The sequence below is a fragment of the Convolutriloba macropyga genome, chromosome 3 (assembly GCF_964194025.1).
Source record: "Convolutriloba macropyga chromosome 3, txConMacr16.3, whole genome shotgun sequence".
NCBI lineage: Eukaryota > Metazoa > Xenacoelomorpha > Acoela > Convolutidae > Convolutriloba > Convolutriloba macropyga.
In genome coordinates this window covers 46761472-46783241 of record NC_134470.1, presented here as the reverse complement: position 1 = coordinate 46783241, position 21770 = coordinate 46761472, and the positions used below count along the sequence as shown (strand labels likewise).

General features: G+C 35.4%; 1 protein-coding gene and 1 non-coding gene across 3 annotated transcripts in view; both read right to left on the bottom strand.

Moving 5' to 3' along the window:
* Nucleotides 1–711: 711 nt before the first annotated feature.
* The window catches only part of LOC142336240 (alpha-1,3-mannosyl-glycoprotein 2-beta-N-acetylglucosaminyltransferase-like), a 127424-nt gene continuing 106365 nt past the window's right edge, over nucleotides 712–21770 (bottom strand). For both annotated transcript variants that reach the window (XM_075384921.1, XM_075384922.1), the window contains 4 exons: nucleotides 16195–16285; nucleotides 15267–15468; nucleotides 4824–5124; nucleotides 712–1538 (listed from right to left, as the gene is read on the bottom strand). In XM_075384921.1, the coding sequence (XP_075241036.1) occupies nucleotides 4852–5124; nucleotides 15267–15468; nucleotides 16195–16285 (566 nt within the window). In that variant the 3' untranslated portion in view covers nucleotides 712–1538; nucleotides 4824–4851. The remainder of the gene's footprint in view (nucleotides 1539–4823; nucleotides 5125–15266; nucleotides 15469–16194; nucleotides 16286–21770) is intronic.
* On the bottom strand, nucleotides 5886–5992 carry LOC142337346 (U6 spliceosomal RNA). The gene has a single exon (XR_012758945.1). It is a non-coding gene; the product is annotated as a U6 spliceosomal RNA (small nuclear RNA).

Sequence of the window (21770 nt, the reverse complement as noted above, 5' to 3'; positions counted from 1 at the left end):
CTGATGGGGGAGGGGGGTGATTGAGGGGGTCAAACTTTTAAGAACCGCCCTTCACACCATGAATTTGTCTCAAAACACTTTGTCTCCAACCGCATTCTTAGAGTATAGTAAGGCTTAGGGCTCTAGGAAAACTTAATGCCCTCCGGGCGCGACCTGTTTATCCCGTTTTCAGGACGAAAAGTCACACTAGGTTATTTTAGGTCAATGAAAATAGAAGCAGGAAAGCAGTCAATTATTATCGGTTTTTGAAAAGTTTCAAATTGTCTTTGAAACAGTTTCGGTCAATCGCATACATTGAGAATAGTAAGGCGTCAGGCTCTAAGAGAGCTGCTCGGCTTTTAATACCATCTGGGCGCTACCTGTTTATCCCGTTTTTGAGGACAAAAAGTCAAATGGGTCAGACGAAAAATCGCATTAAAAAAGATCACAGGACTAATAATTGCTACTAACTTCGTTTGAGAGGAATTAAAAAGGAGACGCCGGGATAAAATCCTTGGTGTTGCTGACGGTTGTATTAATAAGAAGTCAAAACTATCAGGCCACAAACTTGCACAAACGAAACAATACAATAATTTTGTTTGACAGCAAATCAGAATCTGCTTGGGACTTGAGTCGCCTCCTTCCGCTATAAACAGCTGCCCTATCCAATCCTCCCGTTAAAATTCTCGCATCAAGGCCTTTAGTAATCAACATCCTATAGGTCAATAAAAATAGAAGCAGGAAAGCAGTCAATTATTATCGGTGTTTGAACACTAATCAAATGAAATCCCCTCATTTCATACCTATATATAGAACAATTGTGATTAAGAGGGTCTGGATACAATATTAAGTACAAATAGATAATGAAAATAAAGGCACCGTTTACTACTTACACTGAATGGGAAATAAATTCGATTAATTACACATTATCTATAATTCGGAGATTTGGAAATAAAACAGCTCACTTTTAGGAGCTAGTCTAGTAGATTGTCGAGTATTGCATCAGCATTTAGACTCAAACCCTGTTTTTCAAATCACACTTTTCTCTAAATTGGCAGTTACATTAAAGTAATTTAGCTGCTCATGTCATTAAACGGAGATTGTTGGAAGTAAGTTTGAGTCAAGTACTAGGAAATGAAAATTTAATAGGAATGGCTAGAGATGACTGATGACGTCGGAGAGTGAGTTTGAAGCCTTGCAGAGGCAGGCGCATGTAAAGTCTGTCATGTTAGCACCATTGATAACTTATAACCCAGAAAAATCAATCTTGATGCATTTTGTCAAGATATGCAAGATCTTGGCACGCTTGACAAAACATTGAGACTTTAGCAAGATCTTGACGCGGTAACTATTCATGATATATGTTGACATATCTTCAAAGCATCTTGGTGGCCTGTCAAATCTCTTGAAATCCATGCAAAGATCTTATAAGTTTGTACACAACATCACATGGCGCTTATAACCCAGATTCATCAAGCTTCGTTTCACTGGTAAGCCAATAAATTGTCCTGTCCACTGCTCATAATCGTCTCTTTTTCACAGTTCACAGTTACAAAATTCTAAATACAACAGAAGTGTATTACCGTGATTACACTTTACCGTGATTACACTGCTTTACTTTAATATGACAAGGCTGAGTTCTTCAATTACTCAATTCTCATAGAAACTAAGACAACTATTGTCTTTCGAACTGCTCTCAAACAACTGATGAGCGGTTGGCTTAAGTAGTAGCCAGCTTGGGCCTTGTCCAGCCATCATCAAGTTAAAAACAAGTCGAAGATAAACAGAACAAAGATTTCAGAACAAACGTCGTGTCCGTTGATTACAAAGTAACCGACTAACGTAGGAAGAATTACTCTCGAATGACTAGTGGAAGCTCGAATCTATTAGAGCCTGCTTCACTGTTCACTGGGGGGAGGGGGGGCTAAATTCACTAAGGAGTGCTTCAAATGACGTCATTAGAGGTTATTATATATCAAAATAAACATAGTCGAAAATTGCTCGAAAATAGCCACCGTTCACCCGCAAGATGCACATTGGGATTGAAATAGAAAAAGTAATTGATAGAAATTTTTCTAAGTGTTCTCATTTGGTGTGTAAAATTTGCACATTCTGCGGTGCATTGTGACTGATGCATTATGACTGAATGACCGGCTTTATATATTTATCTCGTTTCTTTTTACTTTGCTCTTTTGACTTTGACCTTGTCAACTATATTACGTAATTCACTACGTAAAAGAGTTTAAAAACCATTCAGTTGAAATATTGAGTGAAATAAGTCAAGCGTGAAAATCGTGAGTTATGTAAAACAAAAAACGTGATCAAAAGGTAAAGCGAATTTAAAAAAGGAGAGCGCCTAATAACAGCCGTTTGAGAAGCTGACGGCGGCTATTGAGCAGTGAAAAAATTTTTTTAAAAATGACACCAATTTCGGCGCACTTTTCACCTAACTTTTTGTGAACTACCGCCAATTCAGTTCGGCCGCTCAAAATGGTAAATGAGAGAGACATTTAGATTACGCAAAACTCAAAAAGTCAAGGACGCAAATGTTTACATAGCCATCTAAAATAGAGCTTTATGGGCTGATCCCATTTCAATTTTTGACTTAATTAATCAAAATTGACTGAGTTCAATTTATATTGCTTTACTGTGCAACTGCTGTTTAAAACACCTAGAGCGACGAACAAAACCAGCCTAGAGAAATCAAAAGAAAATGTGACTTGCCGGTAAAGAGAACCATTTATTTTAGACGAAGTTAAAACATACCCGGCAGATTGCCGGAAAAAAAAACAGCAATTGATTCCCATAACACCGATTGAGTTGAAAAAAAGCCGAATTATTTCCATGTCATTCCATATATAGACATATTCCTGTGTCTTTATGAGTGGAAACAGCAGCTAGTATCAATCAGAATAAAAAATAGAGATTGTAACTAAGACATACGAAGTTCAAGTAGCGGGCATATAAAATTTGTCTTCCGTTTATCCGAGATTATCCCGTTTATATTCCCGAATTCCTTTTTGAGACTCCGTTCATTTCAGAATGCTCCGTTCAGCAACTGCTGCTTTAAAAACTTTGAGCAGAATGAGCGATGATTATAAGTAACCCAGAGAAGTCAAGAAGATTTCACGCAAAATGTTGAGTAAGTAATAACTTACGGTAAAACCTCTTATTAGTCGCCGAAAACTTTTATTCGACTAGTATAAAACATAACCGACTAAGGTCGGGTGAATTGCTCTCAAACGACCAGAGAGCGAGCCACGGTTTAGCTAGCCACGGTTTAGTGAAGCTAACTGTAGCATAATTGAAGGAGGCGTGAAGTGAGCGCAGCGGGGCGTTCACCGGGGTGGGGCAAGAGTGGAATGGGTCTATGTCTGCACAGCACTCTTACGGCCTGAACGTTGTGTGCAGGGGTAGGGATGGGGGCGTAAAGTGGGGGGAGTTAAGTGGGGGGGGGGGGTCAACTTCTAAGAACCGTCCTTCACACCATAAGTATAAGTCACCAAAACAGTTTGTGAATCGCATAAATGGGAAACCGTGAGCTGAAAGGCTCTAAGAGAACTTGCTACCCGCTGGGCGCTACCTGTTTATACCGTTTTTGAGGACAAAAAGTCAAATGGGTCAGACAAAAATTGGTCAAGCGAAAAATTAAAAACATAGCCCGAAGAATTCCGGAAACGACTCGGAGGGAAAAATTGCCCATACTTATGACTAAACAACTAGAACAACCATTGTTATTACTGAACCTCCACAAATCTCATAAAAAATTTAAGGAAGAATAGAAACTGCACTCAAAAACAAATTGAACAAAAAAATTTAGAAATACTTATGAGTTTTTTAATAGTACAAGGAAATATAAAGCCGAGTAAAGTTCGTTTGCAACTAGAGCAATGAAAATCGGGCAAGTCATTATGGGCTAAGAAACTTGTCTGAGATTTGAAAAAAAAATGCAAAAAAAAATAAAACGGTTTAAAATTTCTAAATTTTTCTGTCAATTTTTCTAGAAAATTAATTTATACCAAGAAAACTTTAGTCAATTGGTACCTGAACATTCCTTAAGTAACAAGCTTCCATTCAAATCCCACTTAGAGCATTAATCCAAAAATCAGGCAAAATATTAAATTTCGTCTAAAAATCAGCAAAACTGATCAAAAACCTGCAAATTAGCATTAAACTCAAATTAACTACTTGAAACCTTCAATTCCTATCAAAACAAGCCTAAAACTAATGCAATATCATAACAAAACCTCATAACCATCAAAAGTTGCAAAAAACTGCTTTCAAATGCCGCACGTGAACAAAAAAATTTCGCCGCTTAGAGAAAATTTTTTCACACATCAATTTTTCACTCTCTCAAAAACAGCGGTATGAACAAAAACTACTCTCTTTTTGCTCCGCTCTTCACTTTTGCTCAGCTCCAAAATCACTCCAAATTTTTTCTCGCGTTTCATTTCCCGCTTCAAAAATCACTCCAATAAAATTGATTAAAAAAGGACTTCTCCAATACTCCTCTTCGAGTCGTAAAAAAAAGATAAACAGGACTAATATAATTGCTACAAACTTCGTTTGAGAGCAATTAAACAATTCTTTCAAAAAAAAGAGCGCACCAATATAATTCATATTATTCGAATTGCAAAAAAGGCGAGCGCCTAAATAATATCCTTTGGAAGGATGATGGCGGCTATTAATTAACATCTAGCAGCATTCTGGGGCATAATTTTAGTCATTATTATGCGCATGCAATAGATGCGTCGGTCAGTAAACCTTCTCTTATTCAAAAGAGTCTAAATCCCTTCAGAGTAGTATAAAATATTTTATCGTCTTGTATCAAAAATGGGAGGTACCTTCTTTTTGATTGCAGGATTTGGTTCTTCAAGCCTGGTACCCCGCCCAAGGCTTAGCAGGCACGAAGTAGACTCGAATGCCCATGTACACAAAAGTGACCACACCCCTGTAGGCAGTCCTCGGAATACCACTCTTCAGGTCACTCATAATGCCAACTGCCTTCGCATGCGACTGGAACTCTTTGTTGTTCTTGTAGATGACTTTGACCTCGTTCTCCTTCGTGATGCGGTTTTTCAGATCACGCAGGCTGATCACTGGCACTGAGTTCAGGCGGTAGTCCATGAATGAGTCAAAATTATTCTAAATAAAAGAGTATCTAGGTGAGACATGGGATCTTTTCCGCTAGTGCCCCCAGTCCTATATAGACGCAATTTAGACACACCTCCAAAAATTGATGTTTGGCTCCCTTATGAAAAGTTTTTTGTTTTAGTAACTAACTCCCTGGTATAATAGATCAGCTAGCGGAAAAGATCGCAGACAGGTTGTATTCATTCCACACTTAAGGTAGCTTTTTTGTCTTTGTCTCTTTCTCATAGGGATCCAAAAAATTTGAAGAAAAATTTTGAAAGCCATTAAGACAGAAATTATATTTGGGGCGGTTTTCCTTTTATGTAATAGACTAATTTATAAATTTTGCTGCTTATAGAGCGCAATTTTTGAAATACTGCCATGTGATCTAGAACTTATATATTAAAATATGCAATTGAAAGAATGATATATGTTCATAAAAAAGCAATCAGTAGCGAAAATACGTGCATGAAGATAACTTTGACGCAAGCGGAACATTTGACGCATTTTGATCAGTGATTGGCTAGTCGATATGAAACATTGCCCTGGGGAGTGATCGTAGAAAGTGCGTTAACGTAAGATTGCGTGAATCTCTTCCGTTTGTGACCCCGAGTGAATCATCAACTAAAATCTGGCACGTGCTGCGCTTGGTTGGTCTAAATAATATGCAACCACTAATTTTTTTTGAGGGGGGCAGACACTCAAGATCCGCTTGAGTATATGAGACTTGACAGTCATGGTGAGATAGGTCATTTGATTTAGCTGAGGTGTCCAAAAATATGGAACGCTTCACGATTTTGCGTGTCATCCTTGCGCAGGGGCCATGCTAATCTTCTCTGTATCGTTCCAATTTTAGTATATGTGCTGCCGAAGCTAGCACAAGTACAATAAAGAGCTCAAATATCAGATTAAAATGAGTTAAATTCTATGCATATCGGCTCACATGAATTTATAGATTTTCTCACTAACGACAAAAGTTGCCGCTTGTTCACCGGGTCAACAACTCGCCCTCTTCGAGTTGACTTGGTCTATGTACACACTTTTTGGTTATCCTAGCGTCCATGATTTCTTCCGCCAGTTGGATTTTAACAGAGACGCTTGACTACATTATACGCAAAAGAGCGTTTCTATAACGCTTAAAATCAATGCAACAACAAAAGCTTGATATATACTTTACTGTATTGCCAAGCGAATGTAACTTGCAAAGTGAATACGAAATTAGTCTGTGTTACAGTTTATTCATTTCTTCTCTATTCTCATATGTAGGAAATAGACGGGACACTAGCGACTCTAGTTCTACTCCCAGCCCAAGCAATTTCTTTTAACACTGCTGAAGTAAAGGTAGGAATATAGGTAAACAATTTAAAACGTTAAAGAGTGGCAATTTTTGAAGCCTGATAGTGAAAATACGTGACGTAAAATAAAGATAGAAACAGAAATGAGTTGTAAAAAAAGTTATCGCAGCCAACTTAGAAATTTTAGTTTGAAGTGGGTGTATCATAGAGAATATCTTCGGGTCCAAAAAGCAAGAAATCAAGCGTGAAAGAGCAAGAAATAAAGCATGAAAAAGTCAAGCGAAAGAACAAATGCAAAACAAAAAAGAGCGTCAGACGACGAAAAAAATACATAGCAGGACTGACACAATTCAGAGAATTTTTAATGACTGAACAAAAGACTAGAAGTAGAATGGACTATGAATGGATTGGTAGAACCAATTAGAAAAATCAGATAAAAAATCGAAAAATTAAAATCAATGTCAAAATTCCGCATGTGAACAAAAAACCACTAGCCAGAAAGGGAAAGTTTTGTTCAAACACCGTTTTCCCACTTTGCTGTGAAATCAAAGCGAAAAATCATCATTTCAATTTGACTTCAAAAATCATGAAAATGTGAGAACAGATCTTAAAAAACTGCCGGAAGAATTTCGGAACCGACTCGAAGATTTCTTTGCCAAAAAGCAGCTTCTCGAATAACTAGCTTCTGACGGCAGTAAGCATCAAAGAAGCCAAAACAAAGAGAAAAATTCCTACGTTTTCAATTTGTAAACATAACCGACTAACGTTGGAAGTATTGCTCTCGAACGACTAGTGGGAGCTCTAATCAATTGCAGCCGGCTCCAGTCCGGGGGACCAAATGAGACAAAGAAATTCACTAGGGGGCTTCAAATAACCTCATTAGGTTAATAGTACTAATAGTATTAAATTGCCGCCAATTGAGTTCAGCTGCTTGAAAATGTGAATGAAAGAGAACTTCAGATCACGCAAAATGCAGAAAGCCAAGGGCGTAGAAGCCACTTGAAATGTCATTAACAGTCGAGCGAAAATTTTGCATAAAAGAGACGCACACGTTTAAAATAATGGCTTCTCTTTGAGAGCAATTAAAAGTACAAACACCAACTGAAAACATCAACATCATTACAAGCAATCGAGACAACTTCATTGCTCATACAAAACCCGAACACTACAAAAAAACCACATAAACCAATCTAATTCTGAAATAAAGGTAACCCTAAGAAAATCAAAAATTTTTTAATTTTATGCCAAAATTCAAAAGACAAAAATGCTTGGTACAAAAAAACCTGTATCTAAATTGTAATGAAAACTACCTCAGGTCGTTATGCGCAATTTCAATTGCAAGTAAAAGCAATAAAACAAATGGGCCTAAGATCGCTAAAATAGCCAAAAAATAGCCAAATAGTAAAAAAAAACCTTCAAATTAGCTTGATTGCAAAAAATCCAACGAAACGCTATCAAAACAGCCTCAAAATGATAACTTCAGTCAAAAATGACCTGACAGACAACAAAATTACGAACAACAAAAAACAACTTGAAAACGCCGCACGTGAACAAAAAAATTGCTCGCGTAGCAAAAATTGTTTACGCCTATATTTCTCGCTCTGCTTCAAAAGAAGGTATGAACTAAATATCTACTCTCTCTTTTCTCATTTCTTCGAATGTTTCTCCGAAACGACTTTTTCAAACTTTATTCACTCCACGAATTTCCGGTTTTCTAGCCCGTTCATCATCAAAAAGAAAACAGAAAACCATAAAGCCTCTTCGAGTCGTAAAATATAACCGGCGGATTGCCGAAAATAGCCGTGATAGACGCTTGTGGCTTTACATGGAAATGAAACAACTAAAAAATAAGGTAGATAGATTGACCACCAGTCCCTTAATAGACCACTAGACTTTATGGGTTAGATTTGTACTGTCATTTTTATGAGACACATATTAATAGGGATTTTGCGAAATTAATATTTGAAATCAAAAACTCAAAACTTTAATACTCAAGAATTAGGGCATTAACGTTTGGCACTACTTATATGCACGCTATTGATCTTTAACTCGTAGATGTTAATAAAATTTCAGGTTCATGAAGTGAGTTTAGATGTCATCATTTTTTGAGTAAAAAATAAGATAGACCTAACGCAATTGACCTAAATGCAGAACAAATAACCTCACGTACACAAATTTTAACTGCAAAGCACTGAAGTCATTGAAGTCACTGAAGTCATTGAAAATTCAATTCCAAAAAGCCAGATTGTAAGAATCGAGACGACGAATTAAAAAAAAAAACCACGATGTCCCCAATAATAGCCGCTATCGGTTCGCGGCTATTAAAACAGACAGCTCCCAAATACGATCCAAATTCTTTGAATGGCACAAAATCGAGAGCACCGCAATATAACTCCACTCAGCTTACAGCTTCGCAGCTATAACAAAACCGCACTTTGGTGACTGTTAGGCTCCTCTTAGTATACTAGAATAAACGATATATTGTATAATAGCATTTTTAATTTAAAAACAATTTGCAGCAAACAGCGCAGACTGTTGTCGCGGACTGTTGTCCATGATTCGCCTCTCATTCATGGAAATTGGGACTTTCAAGGAGGAAAAATTAGATAATGTGGAATGATTGTTGAAAGTTGTTTACACCTAATTTTGAGAACATTGATTTCAATAATTCTTACAGTTTTGAACAATTATCTGTTCCGATTTTTTGCACTCTTCGAATCCCTTACTGACAGAAAACTGGAATAATTGTCTGATCTACTTTATCTGTTTCTTTTTGGTCCTGCTATTTTTGACTGAATAACCTCCGTGAAAGCGAACGAGTGCGAGTACTCATACCAGTGAAAAACTTATTAACATAGCTGGCAGATTGCCAGAAAATAGCTGAAGCAGAAACTTCGTAGATCTACAGTTTAAAAAAAACAGTAAAAAAGACAGACCAAATTCGTATTTTCAATCGTCTTTTCATTAAAAACTGATATGTTATATTTTGGTTAAAAATCTAAGTTTTTTCTGCCTCTATTAGCTGCTCTCAAAGAACCTTCATTTAGAGTGACACACAACCCTTTGTCCTTATTTCTTTGAATTTAAGTAAATAAAAGTCAATTTCAAAGCGAGGAAGTCATTTTTGAGAGTGAGGTAAGTGTGACCAAAAATTTAATCACGCGAATGAACAAAAAAACTCGCTCCTCTAAGAGCGAAAAATGACGTCACGCACGCACTTCAGTTGGAATTGCATGAGCGAATGAGCAAAAAGCAGACTTGAAGTGGTTGTGACGTCATATCATGATGCCTCCAGTCATTATCAAGTTTACCAAATTTGCGCAAAAGGACCTTGGGTATAATCAACGCAAACTTCTTCGTGCTGATGTAAAAAAATAACTTTTATTCAAAAAACCACTTGAATGGCAAACTTATATACATTAACGAAAGATTACCACCAGCAGAGACATTGATAAATAGACTATGTAAAGAAATGGGCTATACAATTTCATCATATAAGTGCAATATTTCTGTACTGTGTTGTGATAACATGGATCCAACGGGAAATAAAACATTTGTGCCAGTGAGAAATGTTGATATATACAAGTTGGAAAAATCTCTCATCAGAAACGGATTTGTGAATAATGTTGAACCACGAAATGCTACACCAACTAGTGCTAATCCATTCAAACGCAATAATGAAGCTACTAAAACGTCTTCCGAAAACCAGATTCATAAAATTATGAGATTGTCTGCAACTGAATATTATAAGAAAAAAAATCTATCTTACACGCTAACGTTATTTAAACGATGCCTAATCTAGTGCTAAACATTTTGTTCGTAACTGATTTGATGAAATTAAAATATGAAACTTTTTTGTTTGAAGTTCTTTAGAGCTTTACTTCCAAAAATTTTAATCCCAATAACCCAAAATTAGAGCCAGTTGTGCAACTGGATGTGATTTTATGCAGAAGGTTCTTCGATTACTTAGCTCTAATTTTTTCCTACCTCCTGGTTTTGCCCCCTAAGTTTCTTTATTAAAGTTCTTTTTTCTCTTAAAAAGGTTCATAAAACCGATTTAGCCGGAAGTGATTTTTCTCCGACGATCAAATAGGTTTTTAAAATTTTCAATTTCAATTGTGAAAAAATTGTCTTTCAACTGGAAGCCATTCTACGCTGAAAGTTGAAAACATAGGAAGAATAGAATAAAAGTGTGTCCTTTTTGATATATGGGAACTGCACAATAACCAGTAACAAACACCGATTCGAGTATAAAGTTCTAAAATTGGCATGTAGGCTGGATGTGATTCTACTCAGAAAGCCGAAATGTCAATTTGCTTCCGCTTTCAAATTTTTTATCTGCGAACAAAAATTAACTCGACGCTTTGCTTATTAGGCGGTGACTTGAACTTCACTTTTCGACGCCGTTTTAGGAACTCTCTATAAAAAATAATATTTCCTTTTCTTCATCAATGTTGATAAAGAAAAATTAGATTGCCAAAACAGATCATCCATAAAAATAAGGCAGTTAGGTCAAATAAACGTGAAATGGAGAAACTGTTATACTTGCAAAACATTCGCTCATAAGGAGCCAAGTTTGAACTCAATGCTGAGCTCGAAGTTTTAAATATTTAGCCACGATTTTTAATCGTAAAAGAAACATGGCTGCTTGAGTATTCAAACCTGAACATTTTCTGCCACGGCGAGTGGAAATCTATCGAAACATGCAATCGAAAAGCTGAAAGGGAAGGCGGTGTGGTAGTCCTCAGTGCTGAACAAAATTTTATTACTGCTATCAAATAAAACTACTCACCAAAATTTACAGATTTTAACTGTTAAAATGAATGTCCCAAAATTGAAAAAAACTTTTGATTACTGTAAAATATAAAGCACCAAAAATGAACTTTTTTGAATTTGACATTCTTATGAATCATTTATTCGAAATTGGAGAACAAAGCAAAACTAATCACATTGTTCGTGGTGATTTCAACATAGACATTGCGGTTGAGTCAGATCGAAAACTAAATCGTATACAAAATCTACATGCCTTAGGATTCGAGCTTGCAAACTTTACGAGATTGTCACAATCAAGCCACTCAACAATTAACAAAGTTTTTTCAAAAACTTTACCGTTCAAACACATGTTCATAACTCATCAGCGAGTGATCATTTTAGTGTCATCATAGATTCAGGATCAATCAACAGAAAAGAAGACAGTGACAAAAAGCAGTTTCATAACCCGAAATTGCAAAAAACTAGAGACAAAACAGAAACAAAACACAAGGTAAATAACAAAATTTGAAAGATTTGAAAATATTTTGTTCCCAAAAATTATATCCACTAGCTCGGACATGTTACAAAAATTTGCTAGAATATTGGAAAAAGTACTCGACGAAATAATACCTCAAAAAATATCAAACCAAAAGTGAAGGGAAGAGATGAATAACTTCCCAGATCGATAACTAGAGGTGAAAAACCAGTGCTCTAAGAAGAACAAGCTTTGGAAAAAAGTCTTAGATAATAAATCTAAAGAGGCCGAAAAAAAATTCAAACGGCAGCGCAACAAATGTAAATAAATAGTTTGCATATCAAAGAAAGAGTTTTACTAAAAGTTTTCCTTAAAGAAAATGACAAAAACAACAACAAAATCTTCCAGTTTATAAAAACTTGACGAACGAAAAGAACATAGGCTTTTAACCATGATCCATCGAAAGATTTATTCGCAACAGTGCTCAATGATTTTTTTGTTGAAGCAGGACCAAATTTAACAAAACAATGAGAACTTTGAAATATCTAGCATACTACGGAATGAAAAATCAATGTTTCTAAGCAAAACAGACAAACTAGAATCATTTAATGAACTCAAACATTTGAACAACAAGAAAAGTCTTAGATACTTTTGGACTATCAAATTTGTTCTCAAGATTGTGTCACCAACACTTTCAGAACAGCTTAGTCAAATTTTCAACAAATGCATCGAGGAAGATTGTTTCCGAAATTCACTCAGAATTGGTAGAGTGATAACCATTCATAAGGAAGGACCAAAAAATGAAGCCAGAAAATATCGACCCATCTCCTTACTACCAGCAGTAGGCAGACTTTTTGAGAACCTTTGGCACAAAGAATCTAAGATTGTCGTATAAAGCATAAGGTATTGTTAGGGAGACAGTAGGGTTTTCTAAGTAAGCGTTCAACGGTCGACGCAATAATTGAAACTTTTGAAGCATTACTTGAACGAAAACAGCATAAACCATTCAAGTGCACGTTGCTTGATTTATCAAAAGCCTTCGACAAGGTCGATCATCAATTGCTCCCTGCTAAATGTGAAAGATATGATCTCCGAGGTACAGTAGAACGGTTGCTACATTCATTTCTATCGAACCGCAAGCAGTTTGTGCAGTTCACCGATATTTCATCAAGTATGAGAGACACTACACATGGTCCGTTCTAGGACAACTTTTCTATTGTACATCAATGATCTTCCGACGATTGTCAAAAATTGTGAAATTACATTATTTGCAGACGACACAAAGATTATTGAGATTATAATGAAAACAGTCATCTAAAGGAGCTAAATAAAATTTCAGAGTGGATGAAAAACAACTTAAACTAAACGAAAAAAAGATGAAAATTCTGACCCTCTCACCTGGAACGACGCCAAAAATGATGCCAAAACAGTTGTCCAATATCTTGGAGTCCTCATTCACTATCAACTTGACTTCAGAGAAAACGTAAATTTTAATGAAAAACAATGCGCAAAACTCATAACTGTTTTATATCAAATGCGCCATTTTCTAGACAAAAACCTGCTAGTAAAAAATTTTCAACAAAATGTTCAAACCCCTTATCAATATGGAGTATTAGTTTATGGAACCACAAACAAGTCAATTTTAACAAAGTTACAAAGACCATTTTTTTCTCAGAGTAGTTTTTCGAAGTGAAGAGGTTCGCACGACAAGATGGACGAGGTTCGCACGACAAGAAAAAAGAACGAAATAGATTCCATTTTTGAACTACACGTATAAGAAGTATTTGAGTTACTGGTTTCAATCCTACGCAAAACCCATCCACTTGAATCAGTCAACAGGTTCCTAGAAATAAATGAAGTTGAAAAGTCATTAAATGATACAAAGGGACTAAAAAGTTTACCTCGCCATTCATAAACTTACTAAGCAAAACAGAAAGCGGATATCAGTCAGAGTTCGCTTATTGTATAACGTACTGACAAAATTTTGACTAAAGAATAATAAGAAAAGCAATTGATTCTGAGAAGCAAAACTTGAATGATTTTCTTCATAAAGTTAGGGACAACTATTTTTAGACTCGGAAGTTTTGTGTAGTCTTTTTTGGTAATTGATCCATTTTACTGCGTTCAATGATGAGTTTCGCTAGCATTAGAACAAGGATTTACAATTGACTACTCTTTTTGAAAAATGTAACAGCAAAGGAAAATTTATGGGAAAATAAGCCATAAAGCGGCCCCTCAAACAGGCTTTTAGTCTTTTGCTGCTCGCGCGGTATACATGAATGATCACTGTGTTCTTTGTATATCGCAAACGAATTTATTATATTTTATTATATGGTCGTAACAAAAACCTTGACGCCGAAATAAAAAAAATAGCAGGACAAGTCCTGACGTACAATTCAATAAAATTTCATCCACTAAACAAAAAAACTAGACCTAGAACGGACTAAAACTGAATTGGGAAAACCATTTCTGAAAAAATCAGATTAAAAAATTAAAACATACCCGGCAGATTGCCGGAAAATAGCCACCGTTGATTCCCATAACTCTATTGGGATTGAAAGAAAAGAAAATAACAACAAAAATTTATTTTTGTATAAAAACATTTTTAAGTGCGATTTATTTTGATGTCATTTCGTAATTGAACATACTCCTGTCTCTCAGTGAGCGGCTGCAGGGTCTATTATCAATACCAATAAGCATTATAGATAGTAACTAAAACTTATGAGAACAAAGTTTCGTAATGTCATTTCGTAATTGAACATACTCCTGTCTTTCAGTGAGAGGCTACAGGGTCTAGTATCAATACCAATAAGCATTATAGATAGTAACTAAAACTTATGAGAACAAAGTTCAAGTAACGGGCATGTAAAAATGGTTTTATGGGTTTATCCCGTTTCTATTTGAATTTTATTTTTTCAAACAGACTTTCTTCATTTTGAATTGCATTGCTGAGCAGCTGCTGTTTAAAAGGACGTTGAGCAGAATGACAGAAGAGTGAAACTAGCCTAGAGAAGTCAAAAAGATTTCATGCAAAATGTCGAAAAAGCGGCAAAATAGGTAAAGCTAAAAAAATTCAACGAAGTAGAAAAAAGCGCTATAATAGCCGGTGAGAAGATGAGGGCGGCTATTAAAAAAAACAAATCAATGTAAAAATGCCGCAGGTGAATAAAAAAACCTTAGCGAGAAATGAAAATTTGGTTGAAACAAAAACAACGGCCTAGAATTAACTATGATTGAATTGGGAAAACCAGTTAGAAAAAATCTGATCAAAAAAATCGAAAAAACAGTAAAAATCAAAGTGAGATTGCCGCATGTGAACAAAAAACCAGTAGCGAGAAAGCGAATTTTTGTTGAAACACCATTTTCTCACTCTACTTTGAATAGAGAGAAAAAATTTCACGCCGCAAAACCACTCGCTTTCTCGCTCCACTTTCGCTTTTGGCGTGACCGAAATCACAACTCCAATTTGACTTCAAAAATCATGAAAATGTGTGAACAGATCTTTAAAAAAAGACAGCGCCCCAATACAATTCAAATTCTTTGAATTGTGATAAAAACAAGAGAAGGCCAATAATAGCCCCAGCTAACGCTGTGCGGCTATTAATCAAAACATCATCAACAACGGGAACTACCTTGAAGAGATAAGAGAGGTCCAACTGAGTGAAATGGACATCAGTGGTGGCGTGGTTGATGAATTTGAGATGCTCATTGAAAAACTGCCCATTGCTCACACCTTTCTTTCCAAAAGTACTCGTCCGTGAAATCTCTGGGCGAATACATGACTTGGCACCCTGGCCCATTTGACCCGGCTCCCGCACCCAATCGTCCCAGTACCTGGAAGCATTTGAGAAAATTACGTAATGCATCTCTCGGTTTCCCAGATACATCAGTTTGACCAATTAAATACAATGAAATCACATGCAAAAAATCTTAACGTCTCTTTTCAAAACGCTGGGATAAAACGTTACACACCTGCCTCTGTAAAAAAAAAGATAACATTCAGTATACCACAGCATACTGTGTTTTGTATCGCAATTTGCAGCCAGGAAATAGTTGATACACGGTATTAAAAATATTTGTCAAGCAAACCTTATAATTTTCAACTTGGCAAGGAACACGAGAGGGCAAAAGGTATACTAGGCATACAGAGACAGAGAAAAGGGAACTATAACAAAAAATCTGCTCTCGATCGGAAGAAATTAGTTCGCATGACAATTTTGCTCGCTTTCGCTTTCAGGTCAAAACGCCACATGAACAAATAGAGCTTCCGGTGAACACACTAAGAAAACCAATACTCTCTTCGAGTCATAAAAAACAAGAGAAGGCCAATAACAGCCCCAGCTATCGCCTTGCTGTTAATAACAACAAAAGGATGTTAATTGTTACATTCTTTTCTCCTCAATCAGTTTTTTAATCTTCGCAGCATTTAAAAAACCCTGTTTCTTTGAGGTATTTGAGGTATCTTTGAGGAAACTTATTTTGAGGTAAGCGAAGTCAGTCAGTCAGTCATACAGATTATTTTAAAAAGAACTTTGTGGATTGTTGTAATTTTACACTGACGCTGCAGGCCATTTGGGTTGAAGTTGCTTGAAGGTGCTCTTAGTCAACATCCAGCCCAGTCCAGGGAAGAAGTCGGTGCGATAAAGCATTTCTGTGAAAACAACACCATTGTTAGCAAACACTAAATCAAATAACATAAACCGACTAACGTCGGACAAATTGATCTAAAACGACAGCTGCGGCAATTTAATACAGAGGGGGGCTGTAGCCTAGATCATTTTTTACAGGCGCAAAAAACTGCCACCAAGGAGGGGTTTGCACAACCTACCTGTCGTAATTGACTGAAGCGTTAATCAGTCGGCTATCAGGACTTAAGCTAAAATACAAAAACAGAAAAGCGTTAGACGAAACAAGAAGCAAAACAGGACAAGTCCCCAAAAACAATCCAAAGAATTGAATAAGAACTTAGAACTACCGTATCTGATCAGGAAATCAATTTAGATAAACAGTCTCAAAAGTTGAGAAACTAAAATAATCAAACTAAAAAAATCACCGCTAAAACTCTTGAAGCTTTTACCTTTAAGGCCACATTTGATCCCATTAAAATACCAAGTGACACACACAGACAGGCCATGAAATAGGTTTATTGGCCACTAAAGATAAGAAAAACTTGCGAAATGTCAAATACTTAAAGGAAAAATTGAAAATACCAAAACTTACTGAAAGCTTCTAAACTTCGCAATAAAAATAATATGTTAAAAATCATTCTGTCTCTCGAATCTGTGCAGCAACTCATCTGCATGACTTGAAAAGATTCAATGGCCCTTAATTCATTGATTCTTAAACTCAGAAAATGACAAAACTTTGAAAACAATTGAAAATTTTTTTTTTGAAATGGGGCAGGGGTTCGTGATATTCATATCTTGAGAACCATTTCATTGACTCCAGAAAATATCCACCAACCCAATTTAAGCCCACAAGAAGTTTCAAGGGCCCATAACATAATTAAACCTTTGATTGAAAAATTTGAAAAAAAATAAACCAAAAAAAGGCCACTCGAAATTATGCAGTGACCCATCATCAAACCCAGAGGAGGTTCACTGGCCACTAAGGCTGGTATTAACTCAAAACGACACACAAACTTGCAAACAAAATAGAAAAGAATTGAATTTTTTTAATCATTCCATTTCCCCTAGTAACCACGGTACTAGGAGAACTCAAAAACTGACAACTTTCAAAATCTTCAAATTTGCAAATTTAGTATCATTTTTCAACATTATTATCATTATCATTTTCAAGAACAAAACTCTTAAAAGGCCTTCCCAGCAACATCAACACATTAAGCACTTGGTGGACTACTAACGCTAGCTGTTTATTCCGTTTTGGGAGATCAAAGTCATAGAAAAATGTGTGAAAACATCTTACTAATTAACATAGCAGGACAAGGCCTAAAATAAAATAAAAATTGAATGAGAAATTGACCAGGAGATCAATTTAACAATGCCAGCCAGAAAGATAAGTAGTTTCAAAAAATGAGATAGTAAAATAACCAAATTAAAGGAGAAATCACCGCCAAAACTCTTGAATATTTTACCTTGAAGACCAAAATTGATCTCATTAAAATACTCATTGATCCACGCAACAAGCCATGTAAGAGGTTTATCGGCCATAAAAGTTTGAAAATCTCGCGAAAATATGACAAAAACATAAAAATTTAAAATTGCAAAATTTACTGAGAGTTTCTAAACTTCTGAATATTAGGATCACCAAACCCGACATTAGCCTATCATGAAACCCCAGAGGAGGTTCCCAATCCCTGGGTCTTGGACAACTCAACAAATCACAGATTTTCAAAAACTTTATAAAAAACTACAAAAATATTAAAATGTTGAAAACCATTCAATTTACACTAGAAAAACTAAGCAGTAACACAGCAGTACAAGTTCTCAAACATTGAGGAACTAAAATAATCAAACTTAACAAAAATCATTGCTAAAAAATGTTAAAACTTTTACTCTTAAGGGCAAATTTGATCCAATATATACCCTTTAAGCAACTCACAACACGTGAAAGATTTATTGGCCATTGAAGATAGAACTCGAGAAATATGACAAACACTTTAAAAAATTGAAAGAAAAAAATATAAAAAGAAAAAGAAAAAAAAATACTGAAAGTCTGTAAACTTCGCAAAATTAATATGTTCACAATTTTTTTTGTCCGCAAGACCTAAAAAGTGTCAATGGCCATTAAAGATTGATGACTCAGAGATTAACAATAATTTACAAATCGCAATATTTTTTAAATAACGCTTAAATTCGTGGTATTAACATCTATAGAACCATTCTATTGTCTCCAAAACGTACCCAGTAACCTAATTTCAAGTCAACAAAAAGTTTTGCTGGCTCAAAAAGATCGAGAAACTTGAAACATGATAAAACTTTGGAAAAATTTTAAAATTTTATTAAAAAATTGCAACAATTTGTGATATTAAAATGTTGAAAACCATTCCATTGCCATCAAAAACTATGGAGAAACCCATTATCAAACCATGGAGGAATTTCTATGGCCACTGAGGCAGGAAAAACTAATAAAATGTCAAAAATGACAAAAAAGTCGGAAAAATTAGCGAAAAGTGCGTTGACTCTTGTGTTAACGTTGGCATAATAGAAAAAAAACAAAATACATTAGAATAAAAAGTAATTTTGCAGAGCATAATAGCCATATAGGCTGTGACAGGCCATTGAAATAACCAAAGTAAAAAAATTAAAGACAAAAAGGAAAAATTGCTTCGTTCAGGGCTCAAAAATGACCGTTTCACCTTCAATTTAGGCCTTACAGCTGATGTGCTCCATTGCAACTTAACTCCCACAGTTTACCTGTTTATGTATTGCCTGTTTATGTTTACCTATTGCAACTTAACTCCCGCCGTTTACCTGTTTATCCCATTTCAAAAACTCAAAGTCGTGGAAAAAGTCCGCATACTTAGAGACCAGTGAGTCAGAAGGATTTGAGAGAACATAATGGTCTCCGGGCTCTACCTGCTTATCTTGGAGGACAAAAAACCAGATGGTCAGACAAAAATTTGGCGGTGCAAAAAATTGCATTAAAAAAGAGCAGCAGGACTAACATAATTGCTACAAACATCGTGTGAGAGCAAATAATAATTGTATGTATTGACATTCTAATCATTCCGTATATACCCGAAAATCCTTAACTCCGTATTCTTATCAAGCAAAGTTAAGCGTTAGTGTTCAGAAGATTATTGACATTTCACACGAAAATCAGATCAATTAGGCCGAAGTAGAATTTATTTACCACCCGTAAATTAATTTACAACTCCTTCATTTAGAATTAATTTAGCACCCCCAAAGTCAAGAAAAGAATTCGGGAGCTTTTTCAACATTCGATCACAAAAAGTATACATACCAATAATATTACTTTGGAGGGACATTCTTAGATAACTCATGAAAGTAAATTTCTCCACTACAGTGTCAGGTCAAACCAATTGGCTGTCGCAAATCACCTTTATTAAAAAATAGCCACCAAATTGCCGGAAAATGGCCGCCAATGACGTACATCGGATTTGAACCAGAAAAAAAAGAAAAAAAAATCGCACATTTTGTTTGTAAGTGTCAAAAAGTGCTAAAATTTGGCGTGCAGTTTCAGTTAGATTATAAAATTATAACTAATTCAGCTTCAAAATGAAGGCTATTAAGCTGAATAATAAATCCAGGTAGCAACTATCCTAATGCACTATGACATAATGACCGCTCTTTATCGGTTTATCTCCTTTCTTTTGATTTTGCTCGTTCGACCTTGACCGCATTCACTACAACGCGTAAATCAATTAGTGAAAGAACTTAAAATCCGTTCAGTTGAAATCGGGAGTGAAGTAAGTTAGGCGTCAAACATGGAAAACGTGAACTACGAGAAACGAAACAGTGAAAAAAGGTTAAAAAAACATTCCGGAAACTAATCAAAATAAACAAACGAAAAACATCCTCTTCCAAAATCAGTGTATATAATTAAACTACTCATGAGAATAAAAGAAAAATTTTAATTCATAAAAAAACAAGTTCTCAAAAACAACTTTAACTAAACACTAGAAACCTAAAATAATAATTTTTATAACAGCGCAAAAAGTAAAAAAAAAATCTTTCAGGCACAGAAGAGTTTAAAAATTCGCGAAAAACATGAGGCAAGTCATATTAGGATAAGAAACCTGTTAAAAATTATTTAGGAAACTGCAAAAAATTAGGAAAAACATAGTCTGCAAATTGCCGGAAAAAAGCAGCCGTTCAGGCGGTTGATGCACACCGGGATTGAAAAAGAAACATACCCGGCAGATTGCCGGAAAATAGCCGCCGTTGATTCCCATAACTCTATTGGGATTGAAAGAAGAGAAAATAGCAACAAAAATTGATTTTTGTATAAAAACATTTTTAAGTGCGATTTATTTTGATGTCATTTCGTAATTGAACATACTCCTGTCTTTCAGTGAGAGGCTACAGGGTCTAGTATCAATACCAATAAGCATTATAGATAGTAACTAAAACTTATGAGAACATAGTTCAAGTACCGGGCATGTAAAAATGGTTTTATGGGTTTATCCCGTTTCTATTTGAATTTGATTTTTTCAGACAGACTCTCTTCATTTTGAATTGCATTGCTGAGCAGCTGCTGTTTAAAAGGACGTTGATCAGAATGACAGAAGAGTGAAACTAGCCTAGAGAAGTCAAAAAGATTTCACGCAAAACGTCGAAAAAGCGGCAAAACGGGTAAAGCGAAAAAAAGTTCGACGAAGCAAAAAAAATAAGAGCGCTATAATAGCCGTCTGAGAAGATGAGGGCGGCTATTAAAAAGAAGACATAGAAATTAACCAAAGTCTGTTATTTTTCAGTGTCAAAAAGCGTTGGCGTGCAGTTTCGGCTAGAATCTAAAAACTATACTTAATTCAGCTTCTATACTGAAAGCTATTAGGCTTTAAACTAATGTCAGCTAGCAATCACTCCAATGGACTTTGATAACCTAATACTCTATGACTGAATGACCGCACAATATCGGTTTATCAAGTTTCGTTTAATTTCGCTCTTTTGACTTTGACTGCATTCACTACATTGCGTAATTCAATGCCTGCAAGAATTTAAAATCCATCCGAATAAAAACAGCGAGTGAGGTAAGTCATAAGTCAAGCGTGAAAAATCTTGACTTATGACAAACAAAGAACGTGACCATAAGGTAAACCGAATTAAAAAAAATAGCGCCAAAATAATAGCCGTTGAGATAATTAAAAAGTTACAAATTTCTCATTCTTTGTCATACTTCTCTCGAAAACAGCGGAATGAACAATCAACCATTCTTCAATTTTATTAAGCACCAAAACAAATTTTTCACGCGGTTCATTTCATTTTTCAAAATTCACTCCATTAAAATTAATTAAAAATCAGCCGCGGACTCCGTCACCGACTCGGAGCAAACATTCACTAAGGCGTGAGCCAACTACATACTGAACAAAATAAGCCTCTACTCAATTATAATATAAATATATATATATATATATATATATATATATATCATAAACTGTATATTATTATATTATATATTTAAACTGTTTTAGGAGACAGTTTCATGGTGTC